The 19485-nt window shown below is 38.6% G+C and overlaps 2 protein-coding genes across 15 annotated transcripts; both read left to right on the top strand.

The window, feature by feature from the left end:
- Positions 1-265: 265 nt before the first annotated feature.
- Positions 266-7726, top strand: LOC100261070 (protein BCCIP homolog). 14 transcript variants are annotated; one of them, XM_059738977.1, is made up of 11 exons: positions 278-294; positions 409-681; positions 1110-1294; positions 1397-1470; positions 1636-1860; positions 2532-2741; positions 2855-2920; positions 3458-3547; positions 3620-3709; positions 4450-4578; positions 7395-7726. In XM_059738977.1, the coding sequence occupies exons 2-11, from the start codon at positions 494-496 to the stop codon at positions 7461-7463; spliced, it is 1326 nt and encodes a 441-aa protein (XP_059594960.1). In that variant the 5' UTR covers positions 278-294; positions 409-493; the 3' UTR covers positions 7464-7726. The 14 variants fall into 14 exon arrangements, with proteins under 14 accessions (XP_059594984.1, XP_059594960.1, XP_019074919.2 ...); XM_059739001.1 differs by lacking the exon at positions 3620-3709 and having other exon boundaries at positions 266-294; positions 409-574; positions 1120-1294; positions 4450-4560; XM_019219374.2 differs by lacking the exon at positions 278-294 and having other exon boundaries at positions 340-681.
- A 6799-nt stretch (positions 7727-14525) lies between these two features.
- LOC100232937 (DELLA protein GAI1) lies at positions 14526-16959 on the top strand. The gene has a single exon (NM_001397856.1). It carries the CDS (start codon positions 14818-14820, stop codon positions 16588-16590), a length of 1773 nt encoding a protein of 590 aa, NP_001384785.1. The 5' UTR covers positions 14526-14817; the 3' UTR covers positions 16591-16959.
- The last annotated feature ends 2526 nt before the right edge of the window (positions 16960-19485 follow it).

Genomic DNA, 19485 nt, shown 5'->3' with positions numbered 1-19485 from the left:
ACATTCCTTAGAAATTAAAAATGTTTTTTTTTTAACTCAATAATAATTATTATATTATTTTCACGAATTTTATTTAATAAATTTATAACGTAAAAAATAATTTAATATAAAATAAATTTATCTCATATTTAATAAAAATTTTATAATATTAATACGGACAAATCCTGTGATATGACACATTCTAATTTGGTATTTATGTTATAATATCATCTTAATGATGTGATGTATCACTAATGTTGTAGAAGACCGGCTTCTTACTTGTCACTAATGTGGTCAATTCCATAGAGCTAATGGGTGAATTTTTTTGAGGTTTTTATTCAAGTGTGAAGGATTAAACCATTTTGGTGGAGAAGTAAGTTAACGACCGAGGATTAGAAACTCATTATATTTTTTCTCACATTTTCTCAGGAGCTAAGCAAGACCAAATCAAGCAAGTTAAAGAAAACCAGCACCTAGATTTACGTTACGGTAGTAAGCGAAAGTGACAACGACGATGTCCTGGATCTACGTCTTCTACACCGTAGTCTGCTACATCAGACTCCCGAGGTTTCTGAACTGCCCAACTCGCCTGATTGTGAGTACCTCCCCTCCCCTTCTTGTGATTCCGTATAAGCAGGTCCTCTTTTTTCTATACACTCTCTCGTTTGGGGTGTTCAAATATTTGATATGCTGCCGATTAAGGTGCGACTCGGAGCTTCTAGTAGGAGTAAACTGCACTTTCTGATTTCTGTTGAATATTAACCATTTAGGAACTGTTTGTTTTTGTGTGGATGACACTCCGGATGTTTGATGAAGGGCACATGTGAATCTTAGAATCTGGTATATGGGTTTGGATTGTTTGAATGTTCTGAATGATCAAATGTATGGTTTTTTATGACTTGATTCTGTAGATTATCCTCGACTTTTCTGCCTTAATCCGTGTTGTGTTGGTACTTGATTACCTAAACTATTGGATTAAGCAAGTTTTACTGGGTTGTTCCTATCGATCACTCTGCCATATGGCTGAATTTTTTTCTATAATATCAAAGACATCAAAGTCTTAAAAGAATTTGCCATCAAACAGTCTCCACTCAAATTTTGACCTAAATTTGCTGAATGTATGTAATTAGATTGGTACAGGTCAAGGAGATGCCTCGAAAGCCAGCAAGGCGTAGGCGCCGCCAATTATTGAGACCTCTGCCTTTTTCCTTTTCCCCATTTTCTCGTACGGTTTCTCAAGTTGCTTCTTATTGCAAGGTTAATCATCAAATCCATGTGTCCAAGTTGGACAGGAAATCTCCCCCTAATGCTGCAGGTATTATCGTCTTATTGATTTTTTTCTCCTACAAATGTTGCACTCACTTCTGTTTTTTCAAATTTCCTTCTAGTTTATGTGAAATCAAATGTGTAACACCAGGCAACAGATTTATTAATCACACTTTGGAAGAGAAGAGTGCACGGTCTGAATCTTCAGAAGAAGACAGTTCTGAAGTAAGCACACTTTTTGGCGGGATTCGATATCAATATTAGTGCATTTATATCAACTGATTGATGAAGTCATTTGTTTTGGGAATTGTTGTTTGATTCTTCTTTAAAATTTTGTAGTTATCATAAAGCTCAATGAATCTAGTTCTTCCTCTTTTCTTTTTTTTGAAGGTGGTTGCCCAAGCAGATTTTGCCTTCTTTGATCCAAAACCAGATGACTTTCATGGAGTGAAAATCTTGCTGCAGACCTACCTTGACAATAAGCAATGGGATTTGAGTGGGTTTGTAGACTTAATATTGGGAAATACGACAGTAGGAACTGTTGTTAAAATAGAGGATGATGAAGATGATGGAGTTTTCTCTCTTATTACTGCCCTTAACCTGGGGAGATACAAGGCAATGCACTTTAACTCCAACCATTAGTGACCTCTTATCCGTTGGTTTGGGTATTATATATTCTTGTCCTGACTTCTGAGCTGTCAACTCTAAATCCTTCAATAGCCAGCTTACTGGCAAGAGCATTTTTTTTACAGCAGGGTAGAGAAGGTGCTGCCATTATTTCATTAAAGCACACTCTTAATTTGGTATCTGATTTTAGTACTTTTTCACTGATATGATGCCAGTGCCCCTTTATTGTGTAATCTGATGCTGTATGCCCCTCATTCATACACTTGGCACTTTTAGGGTGCATTTGGTGCATGGGAATAAGAATGGAAATAGGATGTGAATAGAGGTGAATCACAATACGATTTAGAAGATAAGAATCAAATGCCTGGTAAGAGTAGGATTTGGTTTTCATGCTAATGAATTTTTTATTTGTATTCCTATCCTAAAAAACAATCTAAACACATTAATGAGTGGTAATGGAATTGATTTCTCATTGTCATTCTCCATTCCAACGTTCTGAACATGATCTTAATGAATTCTTTTCTTTCCAAAAAATGTGGTGTTATATGATCGGTGCACCATAACAGGCTGGTGACTGCAACAATTCAAGATGGGTTCACCCTCTTCTGTTGAATCCTCATTTGAAATGTTTCTGATGTCACAGATTTTTTTCTTGCCAGGATCATAAATGTATTATGGAACTCAAGGAGTTCCTGCTAAAAGTAGGCCCTGAGGAGGATGTAAAAGATTCGTTGAGATTACTTTTGGGAGAAGAAGCACACAATGTGGGTCTCTCAGTCTCACAATGTGTGGTGAATCTTCCTCCCCAGCTTTTGCCACCTCTTTGCGATGCCCTCTTTGATGAAGTCTCATGGGCTACAGAAGATGAGGTTAGATGAGAATTCTGTTTGTGATAGATGAAGCTTGAGAGATATTCCTATTTTTTGTGTTGCCGGACATGAATTTCACAACTAACTTATTTTTGTTTTTCTATGTTTTGAAGCCTACAGTGGAGCTCAGGAGTTCCTTTTCCTTTAAGATTTATCTACTGATTAGTAGAATCTACAAGGTATTTGATTGTAACATTTTTCCCATGTTCTAGTACTTCATTGCTTATCTTATCATATATGGGTTAATTTCACTCACACCCCCTCAGATTTTGTGTAAATACACTTAACCACCATTGGTTTCAAATTTCATCAAATAACACCTTCTTAGATGTATTCTATGTATAAAGTTTATCTTTTAAAGAATTGTTAAATCCACCTACCTAAAATCTATCTAAAAGATAAATTTTATAAATGGAATACATCTATGGGGTGCCATTTGACAAAATTTGAAACCAATAATGACTCAGTGTATTTACACCAAACATGAGGGGGAGTGAGTGGAATTAAATCTCTAACAATTCCCTAGAGGATAAATTTTATAAACAGAATACATTTATGAGGGTGCTATTCGATGAAATTTGAAACCAATGGTGGCTCAATGTATTTACATCAAACCTGAGGAGATGTGAGTAAAATTAACCCTATGATATATTAGTTGGCTCTAACAAATCTCTCTCTCTCTCTCTCTCTTTCTCTTCCTGGTTGTGAAACTACAGCATAAGAATGCAGACCAAAAAAAAGGCCCAAGAGGTGATGTTGATGAAGCAATAATATATATTAAGCTTGAAGATGAAATTTTTCATAAGGTACCAATTCTTTGATATCTAGATTTGATAATCTCACACTGTTTTCTAATTGTTTTTCCAAATCCATTTCAGCTCTCATGGTCCTTCAGTTTTCCTCTGCACACACAGCATGTTGCAACTCATAGGGCAAGTAGTGGTGTCATCAGCCTATCGTTGTTTTTGGTGATGGCCTTCCTTGACTAATCTTGAACAGATCCATAGGAAAGTTTTTCATGTCTAATTTCAATTCTGCTTGTTAATAATTATTTAGAAGACTCAATCCATGCCTTAACTAAACCTGAACTATCCATATGAAAGTTTTAGTGGATTGTAAAATCCATGATATTTTTTGCATGTATATATTTTCTTTTGCATGTTGAAAATTTGCACACGTGGCATAATGCAAACAACTGGATATGTTACAGTTACTACTTGGTCCTTTTTTCTTTGGTTTGGTTTCCCATCTCCTTTTTGGGTGGATGGGGGTAGGTGTCAAGGCATAGTGTTTGCATGTTGGTCAATTCTCTCAGTTGTCTGCATATTGTCTTAATTGGCTATAAATAATATGACCTGGTTGGTTTCAAGGAGAAGAACTTTTAAAATTTGTCCTTGTTCCCAGGCCTGCAGTCTCTGTTTAAAAGGAGTGAATTAGAGTTGTTATTGTAAAAATAAAAATAATATGAGGAAAGAAGCAGTTGACTTCCAATCTCAACCATCTGGAAACCACCCCCCCACCCAAAAAAAAAAAAAAGAGAGAGAGAGAGAGATCTGAACACCACTTGTTTAACCACCTTCAAGTGTCATATTTCAACTAGATTTTCTGGTTGATGCTTTTGAAGTTGATAGTTGTTTGTTATTAAATAGATGATGATAACTTGCTCTGTTTTGCTGATGGGGTCCTTTGGTTGTAACAATTATTGCAGCTAAGAAATTACCAGTTAATGTGGTTGGTCATGGCAATTGAAGCAGACAAAGCTTCTACATTCTGGAAAGAGTTGCACACTTTGCTAGATGAACCCCGAGGCCATGAAAAGGTAGACGAATTTCTTAGGGTAATTGCTTTGTTTTCCTTGTCTCACTTTTTCTGTTAAAAGCTTTTAAGTTCATCAATATCTCAGCTTTATTTGCAGGTCTAGGGCTTCAATTTTGGTATGTCTTCAACCTATTTTAGGGCTTTACCCTCTGTTTCCTAGTGCTCAATTTTGTAGGGTTTTCTAAAGTAACATTTGCAGTGAGTAATTAGTTCTATATTTGGATTTGGATTTGGTCAAATGATGTATCAGTTTGGTTAGGAAATACATTGCAAAGAATCACAGCCTTCATACAGTCACCTTTGATCAGTGTCTCTTTTTTAGAATGGTACCAAAAAATCATCCATGTCTTGCTGAAATAACATGCCCAAATTTTTGTTAACTCTTTTTGTGTCGTGCATGGCCAAGAGAAGAAAAAAGAGAGGATATGTCTGGATCATCTCAAGGTTCATGACTGGTAATTTCCACAGGGGTGCTGGGTGCTAAAAGTACATACAGGTTTGGGGTTAAAGTGACTCTTCCTTTTGGTAGATGCTTGTCATTTGAATGGGAGACTTTATGATCATGGAACTACCAGGAGGGGGTTGAATATGTAGTCATTATATATTGACTCAAAAATGTTATTTTTTATTTTTCCGAGTTCTTTGATTAGGATATTGTTAATCAATAAGAACATTCAATCGCACAAGACCTTATAGATGTAAAAATCATGGGTTTAGAGACCACAAAGCTAAAATTTACACAGCTTTATCTAGTAGTTACTACTCCCTCAAACTAACAATACTAGCACCTACACCTAATCTCACATCGGCAATGCAACAGTTTTGTCCTTCTTAGTGGAATCGTCCTACACTTTGAGAGGATGTGATCCTAATACCATAAACCCACAAACAACAATGAATTCTTTTGAGAGTGTTGGGTTAAGTGTAGAGAATAACGGCATGAAGTCTAGACATATGAAGGGGAAATCACACAATATTAGACATATACATACGAGATAAACCCTAATAAACTTGGCGGCCATGATTTAGAAATCTTCTTTTGCCAAAAAATGATTTAGGAAACTTAGAAAATCTTAGAAATTAGTGATTTTGGGTCAGTCTTTTGTTGAATGTTTGAATGCTATTTAAGGCAGTTTGCACTGATATTTAATTCAAGTTTGTTTACATATTAATTTTATATCTGATTTTCTATACGTCTATTATATGTCTTTGATATCATTACTACCAATTAACTCAACCATATTTACTGGTATAATCCAAGTTGATTTTGCAGCAATCTTAATTCCTACTAAAGAGTGTAAAATTGTAAAACATATGAAAAGATGTAAACTCTTCAGTGAGGATCGAATGAAAAAAAACTTACCAACCGAAACTACATACAATGTATAGACCATGAACAACCCCACCTTCGCTGTTGCCATTGATGCGGGATAAAGGCGTTTATGCGCCTATTTATGCATTTATTATACTGCAACTGCCTGGTAAGTTTAATGGAAAGTGAGAAGGCGTTGTACAAACGCCTTCCTGCCAGATTGAATGGCATTAATGGGTTATATTTGTTACATTTGAAGATTTTATAGTGTGTGTTGGAAGGTTGGATTGATGATTTTGGTTTTTTTCTTTTCTTTTTCTCTCCTTTCTGAAGATTGAAGACAATTCATTTATTAACTGTTTAGTTAAGTGAGTGGAGTCAAAGCCATGCCCTTCAATTGTAGAATTTCTTATGGTAACATTCGGTTGGAAGTCAACTTAAATTGAGGACGGTCCTCAGTTGCTTGGATTGGCTACATTTATTGACTTTGTATTGTCTTAAGATCAATTGCATGATTGATCAATTAAACACCCCGGAAACAAATTGTTAAAAGTTAAAACATGTTATTAGATAATATAAAAGCTTTCATAAATTATTATGATCATATGAAGACACAGTTGGATTATATTGGTAGCAAACCCAACTTAACCCGCTGGGCTGCAGCCCTTGTTATGTCTAGGGCCAGCCAGGATTCGGTTAGGTGGCCCAAGTTCAGCTCAGTCCAATACAAAGTTTCCAGCCCCGGCCCTCCAAATACAAATTTGAGCTCCCGCCTCTCTCTAATTTGTATTTGCAAGCCATCTATCTTAAAATGAATATTTTTGGCTTGTTCCCATGTGCCCATGAAGGGTTCCTTCTGCCATTTTAGAAGCTCTCCCCTCAAATCTACAAATCCATATAGCATTGGGGATGGCTGCTATTTCTTTTCAAATGATGATTTGATTTTCAGTATTTGTGGTTGTTCAAAACTTGAGGCTCCGTTTGAAGGGGGTGATGGAAAAGCCAAAAGTTGGGTACAGCAAAGCGTGGTAGTTAATGAAGCAAAGGCTACAAGTCAGGGTTGCACTCTCAATACTAAGGAGCAGTCAATTTTGAACAAGCAAGTTGGCCGCCTCATCTCACTCATTAATAAATGTTGTCTAGAGAACCATGATACCATTGGAGACGCATTTATTGTTTTCTCATTTCATAGTAACATGTCATTTGAACTTTTATTATACCTCATACCTTATACCTTAAACCTTATACCTTACATCTAATAATTGTCTTGGGGAAGTGGTTTAAGTACTCAACAAAATATGTTGTGATCCAGTCCCACAGTCCAAAATATAATGAGCTGTTTCAAATTATGTAATGAGCCAAAATAAAATGAACAACTTGAGGTCCTAGAGTCCAACTCCCTCTAATGAACCCTCTAAAATTTTCATATGCTAAGGCATTTTAACTTGTCTGATATACTTGTAACCATAATTACATTGAAGAAAATGACTATAGCTCAGAGATTTCTTCTTCTTGTCCAATAGCAAAACCGAAAGTATCATGAAGTTGCCCCATTTTCGCGAAGCCTACAACGAAGACGCCAAGATGGATGACACACGATGCCTCAACAGCCGGCTAACAGCCTTGTGCTACATCACTCCGCATGTGAAGAAGAGTAAGCGCAAGCGACAACCAAAATGTCTGCACAAATCAAGGTATTAACTAAAAGCTTTCATACATTAAATTGGTATACGCATACTCCATGTGGTCATTTTCTTCTGTGATGTTTGCAAGCTAGCATGATGCACGTTTTGGATAGCATTGCATCCAACACTAAAACCAGAATGAATATGAATTTCTTCCCATTTTCTTCTGAGCTTTGATGACTTCAATTATGAGTTTGTTTTGGAAGTTTTTTTTTGCATAAGGGATTGATTGAACAAATTTGCAACATTTGAAAAGGGTTGGGCCATGGTTAACCATGGCTGAAGCCAGCTTTATGGATTTATGGCCCAAACTTGACTTGTCTCGGGCCTTGAACTAGTTCATAATAATTTTTTTTTTTTTTCATAATATATAGACCTGAGGGGGCCCAGGGTATTTGGCTACATCCAACATGATAGCCCTGTGCCACGTGAAGCCATGTTTCTTGCACCTGAAAGAAGAGATAAGACTAGTATCATTTTTATCCAGAAAACTTGGTGCACTGCATGAAACAGTTTTCAAGTATGAAGCTATGCCTGCCACTTTTCACCATTTCTATGCACTAATTGGTCCTTGTTTGGTTAGCAAGAAAGAAAGAAAGAAATAAAAGAAAAGGAAAGGAAAAGGACAGAAATTTTTGAATCTGGTAAAAATATCTCTAACCCGGTTACTATTTCCAATCATTCTAAATAGCAAATTACGGGTGGTTTATCTTTTCCCTTGGGTTTTTATTTTTAAAAATTTCTCTATTTATGGCTGGTAATACAAAAGCTTTTTAGTTCACCCTTCTTTTTTGGACCTACCCATAACACATGCATAGATGTGTGGGAATTGTTAAGAAGGATAGGAGGCCAATATCGCAACAAAAAAGGAGCCCACTTCCCATTTCTCTGCCCCTTTCCTTGGGGCAAAGCTGCCTTAAAGACATCAAGAACAGCAATGCCAGCCCTTAATATGGGACCCTAAAAATTAAAAGGAGGGGGGACTGAGTTTTTGCATTTAGGCCTCCAAATGGTGTCTGAAGCAGAGGCAAAAAGTGAGGGGGCATAATGCACATGGTAGGGGTTGGAACACACTGTCCAGTACCCTCACTTGGCCCCACTTTGGATATTCATGTATCTAAAAGTGAAGTTCCCAAAGGTTCAGCCATGTGTCCTCACTTCATCCCCTGCCATTTTATTTTTTTGGAGATTTTTCTTTTTATTTGGTTTCCATTTTCTTGGATATTTTGTAAAAGTTGGAATACAAATATCACATGGTTCTTTGGAACCCAATGAGGGGAGAAAACAATAGAAAACATCGAGAAAGAAATCCCAACAACACGCTAATTCTCTTGTAATAAATGAGAGAGATGAATATGAATGAATGGAATAATATTTATATCCTCTGTGATGTTATCAACTGTATGTATAAATGAGTGTTGACTGCACACGGCAATACCCCACTCTTGGTGGATGAATCAGATGAATTAATTTTACATCATTATTTTACATGGTTGAGTGAAGTTGCCTCTCCTGATTGCTTTCCGGGAAAATGATTGAATTCACAAGTGCCTTTTGCTAGTGTTGTCCAATCAGATCGGAGGGGCAAGGCAGGCAGATCATTGTGGGTAGTGCAATCAGTATTTGGTTAGGCAAGTGTTTGGTGGCGGGGGTGGAAGACTTAATGCTACTTAAAAAATTATAATTGAATGGAACCCCCCTTCTACTTCTATTTCCAGGACAGTAAAATTGAAAAAAAAAAAAAAGAAAAAAGGAAAAAGGAAAAGTGTAGAGACTTTGATTAAGAGATCCCAGGACGAAGACACTATGTGGATTGTACAATTATTTGCTGCAGGTCAGGTCATGGCCCATAAAGGCACCTGCGCTGGGGTCTATACCTATCAAAGATAAAATATTAAAATAAACAAGTGTCTTAACTAACGATTTTGTACAACTGCCTATGGTAAATTATCCAACTAACCACCTATTTCTTGTACTTCTCTACAGTTAATGCCCTTGGACCAGATTTGAATTTCCACTTTTTGATTTATAATTGCGACCCACATCGGAGCTTTGAATTCTAAGTTCTGGGTCATCTCTTGCTTCCGGGGTCTCGTCAAAATGGTACGCCAGGACCCACGCTTGGCTTGAACATTATAAAACGCGTGGGAACCATTCTATTTCTGTGTGTTATAAAATTTTGGGTCAATTTTCTTCACTGTTTAGCTAGTTTACCATCAAAAATTAAAACAGTGATGGGTCCGTAGTAACTTAGATTTAACTCATGAACCAATGTGACAGTTGAAATTGGTGGGCTATCCATGTTCCCACAAACCTAATTAGATTTACATGTCTCGTGGAGGCATGAGGTTGAAAGCAAATCTGTCAAAAATGAAGAAAAGTGGTTTGTATGTCTTAAGAAATCTGATTTGAGATTTATGAAGGTGGGGTGAATGAGGTAAGGATTTGGTATACAAACAAAAGCATCAAATTCAGGAAACAGTGACGGTGGGAAGGGGGAAATGATAAGTGGGGGCCATCATATATGGTACGTTTCTTATCTGGAAAGACAGGATTTGACACCATTCCACTTTGGTTTCTAGATTTTACCCCTCCCCTCTCCCCCCCCCACCAAAAAATAAATAAATATGCTCCTTACCCAAATAAATCAACAAATAAGGGATAGAAAAGTTGGGTTGATAGTAAGTCAATTACGTGACATGGATCGACTTGACCGAAGTCTTACCTATATTAAAGGTTTATACAATTCTCATAAAGTTTGGAGGCAAAAAAATTAAAGTAGAGATAGAAATGGCAATAAATAAAATAAGATTTTATAGCCATTACCTTTCTCTATTCTAAATAGATTTAGAATTATAACTTCTTATTAATTTGTAGGAAAAGTGGGTATTGTATAGCTTTAACTATGAAGTATTGTAGTTGAAACATTGATTTGAATATGGTTCAAACATTATATCTAAGATTCTATTCAACCAAAGGAAGAGATGTGGGGTTTTCTTTCCACGTGTCCCTTTTTAGCTCAGACACCTTAGCCATTCAGGACAAGTGTGTAACTTATTCGATCGTTCCATCCGAACCAAGATAAATTTCGTCTGACACCAAAAGTGAGAAAGTTCATTTTCTCAACAAGGCCAAACGGCATCAAGAGCCCGAACTCTCAAACGGGAAGGACTGTCTAGTCAAGTCTTAAAGACTTCTGACATGCATGATCATTCATACTTGACTTTTGAGCAGTCAACAAGACTCTATTTAGCCCACAAGTTTATATCAATTAATGGATGCATATAACTCTAAACGTTGATAGACTAAATGAACAGATAGTTGCATGGTCCTAGAGTTTGACACATCAATTGATGACACCTACCAACCATCCTTAATCGAGGTAATTGCCCAACCGCCTTGTAGACATTTATCATCACAGAGGAGGTTAGAGTGCATAGTCAATATTATAGTGACGATGTTATTAGTTTTATATAAATCCTCAAAAAAACACGAACACGGTATGCGTGCACATACACTCATTATATCTCACAAATAATTAGAAGTACTCTAATCTGACTTAAACTTTAGAGGGACGTATTTAGACCTCCCGTCTAAACATCCTCTTGTGTAGGAAAGAAATTCGTCTTGTTCTAATACAGTTAGACGGACTCTTTGAGTGACACAAAGTAGGAAAAAAGTCCATATGACTTTAATGAAATTAGTCGGACCTGAAGGGGTGGTTTAAATAGAAGGATATATCCCATGACTTATCATTTTAAGGATCGAAAAAGCAGTATGATGGTAAATGGGGCATGTGCGATGGGAGAGAATGGAAGAAGCAGGGTCATATACTCATATGCTATCTCCTCTTTTTTTTCATCCTCCCTTTTTGTGTACCCGGACAGACACCTGATTTGACACCATTTTCATCTACCTTAACCACCACCTCCCCACCCCTTTCTCCTTGGATAAGCATCACTTCCACTCCATGCCCATCTGGAATTACTCTTTCCCACATCCCCTTTTTACCCATTACCCGCCGGCAATTGATTGGATTTCAATCACAACACCTTGGAATACCTTGCCCGCATAAAACAAAACCACCCCCTTTTCTCCCCCCCCCCCTGTTACATCAAAATTGAATCGAACTTTTACTCATCTCAATTTTCTCACGCCATTTATTTAATCCTCAATGTATACTTCAACGTACTTGTTTGTTCTTTTTTTAATCTCAATCCCTCTTTTCAATAATGTACCATGTTGTTATCCTTTTCAGCCGGCTCAGGTTGTTCCGGTACGCGGATCTCAACATTAGTTTATTAAATGAATGAAGTTGTCCATGCATGTTCTTCGAGATTTTGTTTCATAATTTATCCTCCGAGATCAGCTATGGATTCCTTTCGAGTATTATATTATATGGCATGGTTGTAGACTTAATACTATTATATAGCATGGGCATATAATGTTGATGTGAACTTAGTTGTTCTTAATATAAGATGATGTATTAATTTATCTTGGGGACCGCTTCAACCATGAAACTTGGATAAAAGTAATGGCAAAAGAAAAGGGTGAGGATGCAGTCATGAGCTGGCCTGGCTCGTGGAGAGGTAGGGCTGCCTGGGCTGGGGGGTTCAATTATAAGGGCCCTCGCCCATAGAGCGGGGTGGGCACATGCTTTAATGCACTATGATTCGAGGTTAGGGGCTGACTGTAGCCTGCGGGTGATGCCTGAGGCGAGTAGCTAGCCTTTTATTCTCATTACTCCTATTATTTAAGCTTAAAGCCTTGAACTCGCTGCCAAACTTGAAGGGGTCAAATGATACACTTCATTGTTCTTTTCTTCTTGTTTTTCTTGCTTCCCTTCCAAAATCAAAAGCTCTGCTACTAGCCATGCATCCTTAATTACTTACATGCATTCTCAAGCCATGATTGATCATCAAGATGACACCAAGCGGGTTGTGGTGTTCCGTTGATAATCATACTTCATTGTATGCAATGATTGTGTATAAGGAATTTATGAATACGTGAAAGGACAATGTATGCATTCAACTATAATTAGTGTTTATCTTTATTTATTTAACGACTTTTGTTCATTTGGTCAATATATTTCGTCATGCATACTCTTTCGTCCAATATAAACATCACCAATGAAGATAAATTTTAAATTTTATCATTACAAATTTTTAATATGTCAATTCAAAAATTACAAGCATGGAACATTCATCTTCACTATGATATTATTTTAGTCTATTTGGGTATTAAAATTCAATATTTTCTCTTTGATGATGAATCAAAGAGAAATTTTACCATAAATCTAGGCACATGAATCATAAATCTTATAATTGAATATAAAAAATGTGACAACAAATATAAGCGCATCAATCATAAATCTTAATGTCAAATTTTACCATAAAGTCATATCTTTGCTATCACAATCTATAAACTTATTTATATGATAAATGATATTTAATTTTCTAAACATATGATGGAAAAAATAATTAGTTTTATCTTCTTTCAAGCATAATAAGTATTTAGAAAAAAATAATTAAAATCAAATAAAGAGAATTAATTCTAGATATTGTAGTGCCAAACACATTTCGCCTTCAATTACACAAGAAAAAAATAGGAGAAAATTTTGAGATCAAAAAATAAAAAATCCAATTTTGAAAAAGTGGGCGTAAAAGATAAAAAGAAAAAAAACTGGGGCAGGAAATGAAAATGCTAAAAATAGAAAAGCAACAGCCTCCGAGGTGGGGGTGGGGCCACCAAAACAGAATCAAAACACGTGTCAGAATCACGTGGAGGTGTGGGGGTGGGGGTACAGTAGCTGTGGGTGAGAAAGAGAGTGTCAGTCAGTTGGGGCGTCGCCTGTTTCACTGTGCGTACGTCACCTCCAGATGCAGAAGAAGATGGCAACTCCATCCTTTTTATTTATTTATAAATAACAAAAAAAAATTATTTTTATATAATAAAATAAAATAAATGGTAAAAGTAGGGTGACTTTGGAGAAGGAAGTTGCCGTGACTAACGCCGTTAACTATTTTTCAGGGTTTTTATGTGGACTGCCGGCGGTCGCATATGGTGAGTTGGAAGTTGGAACCCAAAACCCCACCACGTGTACGCCTTCAATGTACCACTCTTTTTTTTTTTTTTCTCTTCATAGCATCCATTTCAAAAGTATAAAGTATTTTCCTTTAGTAGGATAAAAGTTTTACCATGACATGAAGCTAATTTGAAACAAAAATAGTTTACATGGAAGTAGTAGTGCTTTTTATTAGTAGTGCTTCTTAAAGGATTGATACGAAGAAAGAAAACTAAGTGGGTAAGTGGGATTACTAGATTGTGGCTAAGTGCCAACTGGTTTTAATCAACCAAAATCCCCAGATATTTTTCTCTCTGCAAAGTTGAGAGAAAAATGAAAAGTGAAAACAACTGCTTTTGGTCCTCAAGGAATAAGAACCTTTCTGTTTTAGGGGCTGAACAGAAAAAGGGATGCGTTGGCTAAAATTGACACATTTTTGACAAAATTTGCATTTTTTTTTATAAAAAAATTACAATTATTATTATTTTTAAGCTAACATCACGTACTAAACCTCAAATCAAAACCCGTTTCGCATGTTTTTTTTTTTTGTTTAATCACGTAAGATGGATTTATGAATCGATATACATGAGGGTCTCAAATTGTCTCAAAATGAGGCGGTCACGTGGGTCGGTTTCGGAGTAGGCGAACTCCAATTTGAGTCCAAAATTAATGAGGCCCAAAAATGCACCGTTCCGATGTTTGTAGTAACTAGTAAGAGTAAGATTTAGAAGAATATAGAGGGGTGGTTTGAATTAGAAAATGGGTGAGAGAGATATAAAAAAGGAAAATGTGGTCTCCCAGCTGATCTGTTAGATTAGAGGGGGTTCGTTGGAGGTCGAGCCCCGTCACGAGCGTTTCTCATTACTCATTGGTATTATTTTGATATGTCCTTTTTTTTTTTTTTTATATCTCTCTTTGATTTCCCATTTGCCCCTTTCTCTCTCTCTCTCTCTCTCTGGTTTTTATTTTTATTTTTATTTATTTTATTGGGCTCTGATGATGTAGTAGGAGTAGTAGTGAAAAACCAAGCAAAACCCCCAATCCCCAATGCTTAGATTCTTCACCCATTCATAGCCCCCTTTGGGTTCCGAGACCCACCCTCTGCAACTCCTCCTTTCATCTCTCCCTCCTCCAATACAAGCGGCACTAGTATTCAACATACCCACCGCCTGATTCCCATCAACCCCCCCTCACACTATGAAGAGGGAGTATCATCATCCTCATCACCCAACTTGCTCCACGTCCCCCACCGGCAAGGGTAAGATGTGGGATGCCGACCCCCAGCAAGACGCCGGCATGGATGAGCTTCTCGCTGTTTTGGGCTACAACGTCAAGGCCTCCGACATGGCTGAGGTCGCTCAGAAGCTTGAACAGCTTGAGGAAGTTATTGTTAATGCTCAGGAGGATGGCCTCTCTCATCTCGCTTCCGAGACTGTTCATTACAACCCCTCCGATCTGTCTAACTGGCTTGGAAGCATGCTCTCCGAGTTCAACCCCACTCCCAATTGCGCCCTTGACAACCCATTCTTGCCTCCCATCTCCCCTCTTGATTACACCAATTGCAGCACCCAACCAAAACAGGAGCCTTCCATCTTTGACTCCCCGTCTTTGGATTACGATCTCAAAGCAATTCCAGGTAAGGCTCTTTATTCCCATATCGAACAGCCGCCGCAACAGCCACCGGCCCCTCCTCTCTATCAAAGGGATAACAAGCGATTGAAGCCCACGACTTCAGCTACAGCCAACTCGGTTTCCTCTGTTATTGGGGGTTGGGGAGTTCCCACCGAGTCCGCTCGCCCAGTTGTCCTTGTTGACTCGCAAGAGACCGGAATCAGGCTAGTCCACACCCTAATGGCCTGTGCAGAAGCGGTCCAGCAGGAAAATCTGAAGCTGGCTGAAGCACTTGTCAAGCAAATCGGGTTCCTGGCCGTGTCTCAGGCGGGAGCCATGCGGAAGGTAGCCACCTACTTCGCCGAAGGTCTAGCTCGTCGAATCTACCGACTCTATCCTGATAAGCCTCTCGACTCCTCGTTCTCCGATATTCTCCAGATGCACTTCTATGAGACCTGCCCCTACCTCAAATTCGCCCACTTCACCGCCAATCAAGCTATCCTTGAAGCCTTCGAGGGGAAAAAGCGGGTTCACGTCATCGATTTCAGCATGAAACAAGGGATGCAGTGGCCTGCGCTGATGCAAGCCCTAGCCCTCCGTCCCGGCGGGCCGCCCTCGTTCCGTCTAACCGGAATTGGGCCTCCTTCCACGGACAACACCGATCATCTGCATGAAGTGGGTTGGAAATTGGCCCAGCTGGCGGAGACGATTCATGTGGAGTTCGAATACAGAGGTTTCGTGGCCAACAGTTTGGCAGATCTCGACGCATCCATGCTTGAACTGCGAGATGGGGAGTCCGTGGCAGTGAACTCGGTGTTCGAGTTGCATAGTTTGCTGGCTCGCCCTGGGGGTATTGAGAGGGTGCTGTCGGCGGTGAAAGATATGAAACCAGACATAGTGACGATAGTAGAGCAGGAAGCCAACCACAACGGCCCCGTTTTCCTAGACCGGTTCACCGAGTCGCTTCACTACTACTCCACTCTGTTTGACTCATTGGAAGGGTGTGGTGTGTCGCCGGTGAACACCCAGGACAAGCTGATGTCGGAGGTATACTTGGGGCAACAGATCTGTAACGTGGTGGCCTGCGAGGGGCCTGAGCGAGTGGAGCGGCACGAAACGCTGGCTCAGTGGAGAGCCCGGTTGGGATCGGCGGGGTTCGACCCAGTGAACCTAGGGTCCAACGCTTTCAAGCAAGCGAGTATGCTGCTGGCTCTATTCGCGGGTGGGGATGGGTACAGGGTGGAGGAGAACAATGGGTGTCTGATGCTGGGTTGGCACACTCGCCCCCTCATTGCCACCTCCGCCTGGCAACTCGCTAACAAACCTGCCTTGCCCTCCTCCACACCTGCCTCCAACTGAGTCGAGTCCCCCTGTGTTCGTGTTCACTTACCCAACGGGTTGACTCACCCTAACCCGCTTGTATGACCGTGCCTTGTGACCATGGGTGAGATGAGTGAGTAAGAGAGAGAGAGAGAGAGAGAGAGAGAGAGAGAGCGAGGGTGAGACCCCACCACTCCTTGTGGCATGTGCTGTGTCACCCTTTTGTTTTCCCCTCCTTTTTTTTTCCCCCCCTTAATTTCTTTTATTTATTAGGTATTTTTTGAGGGTTTTCTTTTTTTGGGTGGAATCTTTGTATTTTTGAGGGTGAATCAAAGGTCAATGTGTATTTATTATATATATAAGTATATAGTTTGGTAATAAAAGAATAGGACCTTTTTTTGGTAGCAATTCTATGATGAAATCACTATTTCAGTTGAATCTTGATTTCTGATGTAAACTCAGTCTTCCATTTAAGACTCCACCTTCAATGTATGCATCTATTCATTTATGGATTCGGAAAATAGATGTGGAATTACTAATTACTACCTTCCCAGAAAACAGTTGGCAAAAATCCTGGATACGTTTTGGGAAAGAACAACAGCCCTGTAGGAAAGTGAAAAGCTTCACCCTTTTTTTCTTTTTTATTTATTTATTTCCCTTCTGTGTAAAGTTGTATATTACTGGATTCACTGCTCTTCTGCTTTTGACTTGAAAGTTATCAAAGTCCCTTTCTGAATTATGAATAACCCACTCATGAATTCATGTCTTTCTGAGTTCCCACAGTTCTTACTTGGTTTTTTCTCTTCAACCGAGTGGGTCGAGATTTAGCTTAAGGCATAGTGTAAGCATCTTTAACGTGCGTGTGAAAGCCTTTTTCACCTCTTTCTTTTTCTTTTTCCCTGAATATCAACAACTGAACCACACCTATTTGGTACCACTTCATTTCTATGGTTCTTGCACATAAAGGCCATGGAATGGATTCTTTTTTTTTTTTTTTTTTTTTTTTTGGGGGGTGGGGGGGGGTGGGTTTCTGAAAAAGCATATCCCTATCATTTACATAAACAAGAGGAGAGCCACATCTCTCCCCTAATACCCAATGATAAAATTCATCATTGTGTTTTGGCATGCACTGGGAGCCTTACAGGTGTTGAAATCACAACATGGGTGCATATAACAGAGGGATAGATGTATGGAGGACCATTTTTCCATCTCCCCCATTGCCCTCTGAAAGAGGGCAAAAAAATAAAATAAAATAAAGAGGAACAACAAAAAACAAAGAAGATTTCTGAGGATTTGTCAACTCAGAAGGGGGGCATTAATTAAGTGTGTTCAGTCCAGTAGATGAGTGAGTGAATGAAAGGAAAGAACATGCCATATAATCCCCTATGGATTGGACTATGTTCAATTATTTTCCACTATATATATATTGTAATAAAAATGTAGAGCCATGGATACTAGAACAAGGTAGTGTACACCAAGGCCATGACATTTTTTAATTCCAACTTGCCAACTTGAATGGGTTGGGGTTCACCACCCCATACCCCACTTCACCAATATTTGGAGATCACATCACACCCCATTTCAAGCCTCACGTATGTGCTTTTCCTATTATTACTTTTTTTTTTCACATTTTCTCGAGAAAATTTTAGAGAGAGATTAGCATTAGGAAGCAAAGTCAAACTAAAATTGTTGATATTGGTTCGGAAGCCAGGGAAGCGAGCATGAGGGAGAAGAGTCAAACTAAAATTGCTGATGGTTTTCTTGTTGAGAAGCCATTAAATTGGAGAGGGAGAGGTATAGAGAAAGAAAAGTGGGCGCTGCTTTTTCAGCAGTGTCTCATTGTTTTTCAAACATTCCATGGACTTAAGAGGTAGTGAGTGTTTAAGAGTCAAAATCACTCGTGAGTTTCAAACAGTATTTTTATATGTTTTGGTATTTGAAAATGACTCCTAGTCGTAATGCTTTTTTGAGTACTGAGTTTTGACAACCCCACTTTGTTATGTTTTTCTAGTTTGTGACAATCCCATTATACAATGTCTCCTCCTTCTCTCTTCTAATCATAGGAACTCTTTGACGCTAACCATTTCCCCAATTGTCCCTTCTCCCTCGTCACACAACCTCCAAGTCAGTCAATTTTCAAACCAAAATCATGCGTATTCTTTCTTATTTTCTCACTCTGGTTAGGCTATTTCCAACTGTCAGCCCCCCGATCTGAATTCATTTTTTTTTTCTCTAATCCCTTCTCTGCTCACACATTTGCAATAATACTGCATGCAGAAAACATCATAAAATATTCCACCAATGGCTTCTCCTTGGATGAAGGAGTGTAGATGTCTACAAAGTTTTGGTGGAGAAATTCAAATGCCATTTCCCATAATCACGATTTGATTAGTAATGACAGCTTTGAATTGGGAATGGGACAAAAAAAAGGACAAAAAAAAAGGGGGTAATGAGGCATCATTCATGTGAAATTCTTTTGACATGGGCTCTTGGTTAAGACTTAAAGAGAAGATTGTTCATTATAAAAGTTGGGCTTCCTTTGTTGGTTGGTTTGGGATTTCTGTGAGATAAGAGGAAATATCACTTTGTATGGTGACAATACCACCACTTGCAATCCCACTTGCATTGTTCTTTTGCTTTTTGAAGTACTCCACTTTCATATTGTTTTTGAAAATGAGAATTATGAGACACTACTCTGCTCTCCAATTACTGTATGATTTCAGCTCCAAATTACTTTGATCTGACCACAACCCAGACTATTCCTTAATATAAGACCTGAAGTTGCAATGTTGTTTGGGGTCAGGGCCCCCATTAATGCCGGTGGACCAACCCATTGCCCAAGTTGAATCAAAGCAGGAAACCTTTCTCTTCAAACTTAACTTAGCACTCAGCTGTCGCAATCTGAATATACCTGGATGTTCTGTAATCACACTA

Source organism: Vitis vinifera, chromosome 1 (genome assembly GCF_030704535.1).
Source record: "Vitis vinifera cultivar Pinot Noir 40024 chromosome 1, ASM3070453v1".
Taxonomy (NCBI): domain Eukaryota; kingdom Viridiplantae; phylum Streptophyta; class Magnoliopsida; order Vitales; family Vitaceae; genus Vitis; species Vitis vinifera.
Note: the sequence above shows the minus strand (reverse complement) of the source record. Positions and strands in the feature narration are given on the sequence as shown.

Coding starts and splice junctions, on each gene's coding strand:
- LOC100261070 (XM_059738977.1), top strand. CDS start 494: ATGTCCTGGATCTACGTCTTCTACACCGTAGTCTGCTACATCAGACTC. Junction 1,861..2,531: donor TTAACCTGGGGAGATACAAG/GCAATGCACTTT, acceptor TTTTCTTGCCAG/GATCATAAATGTATTATGGA. Junction 4,579..7,394: donor AGGTAGACGAATTTCTTAGG/GTAATTGCTTTG, acceptor CTTGTCCAATAG/CAAAACCGAAAGTATCATGA.
- LOC100232937 (NM_001397856.1), top strand. CDS start 14,818: ATGAAGAGGGAGTATCATCATCCTCATCACCCAACTTGCTCCACGTCC.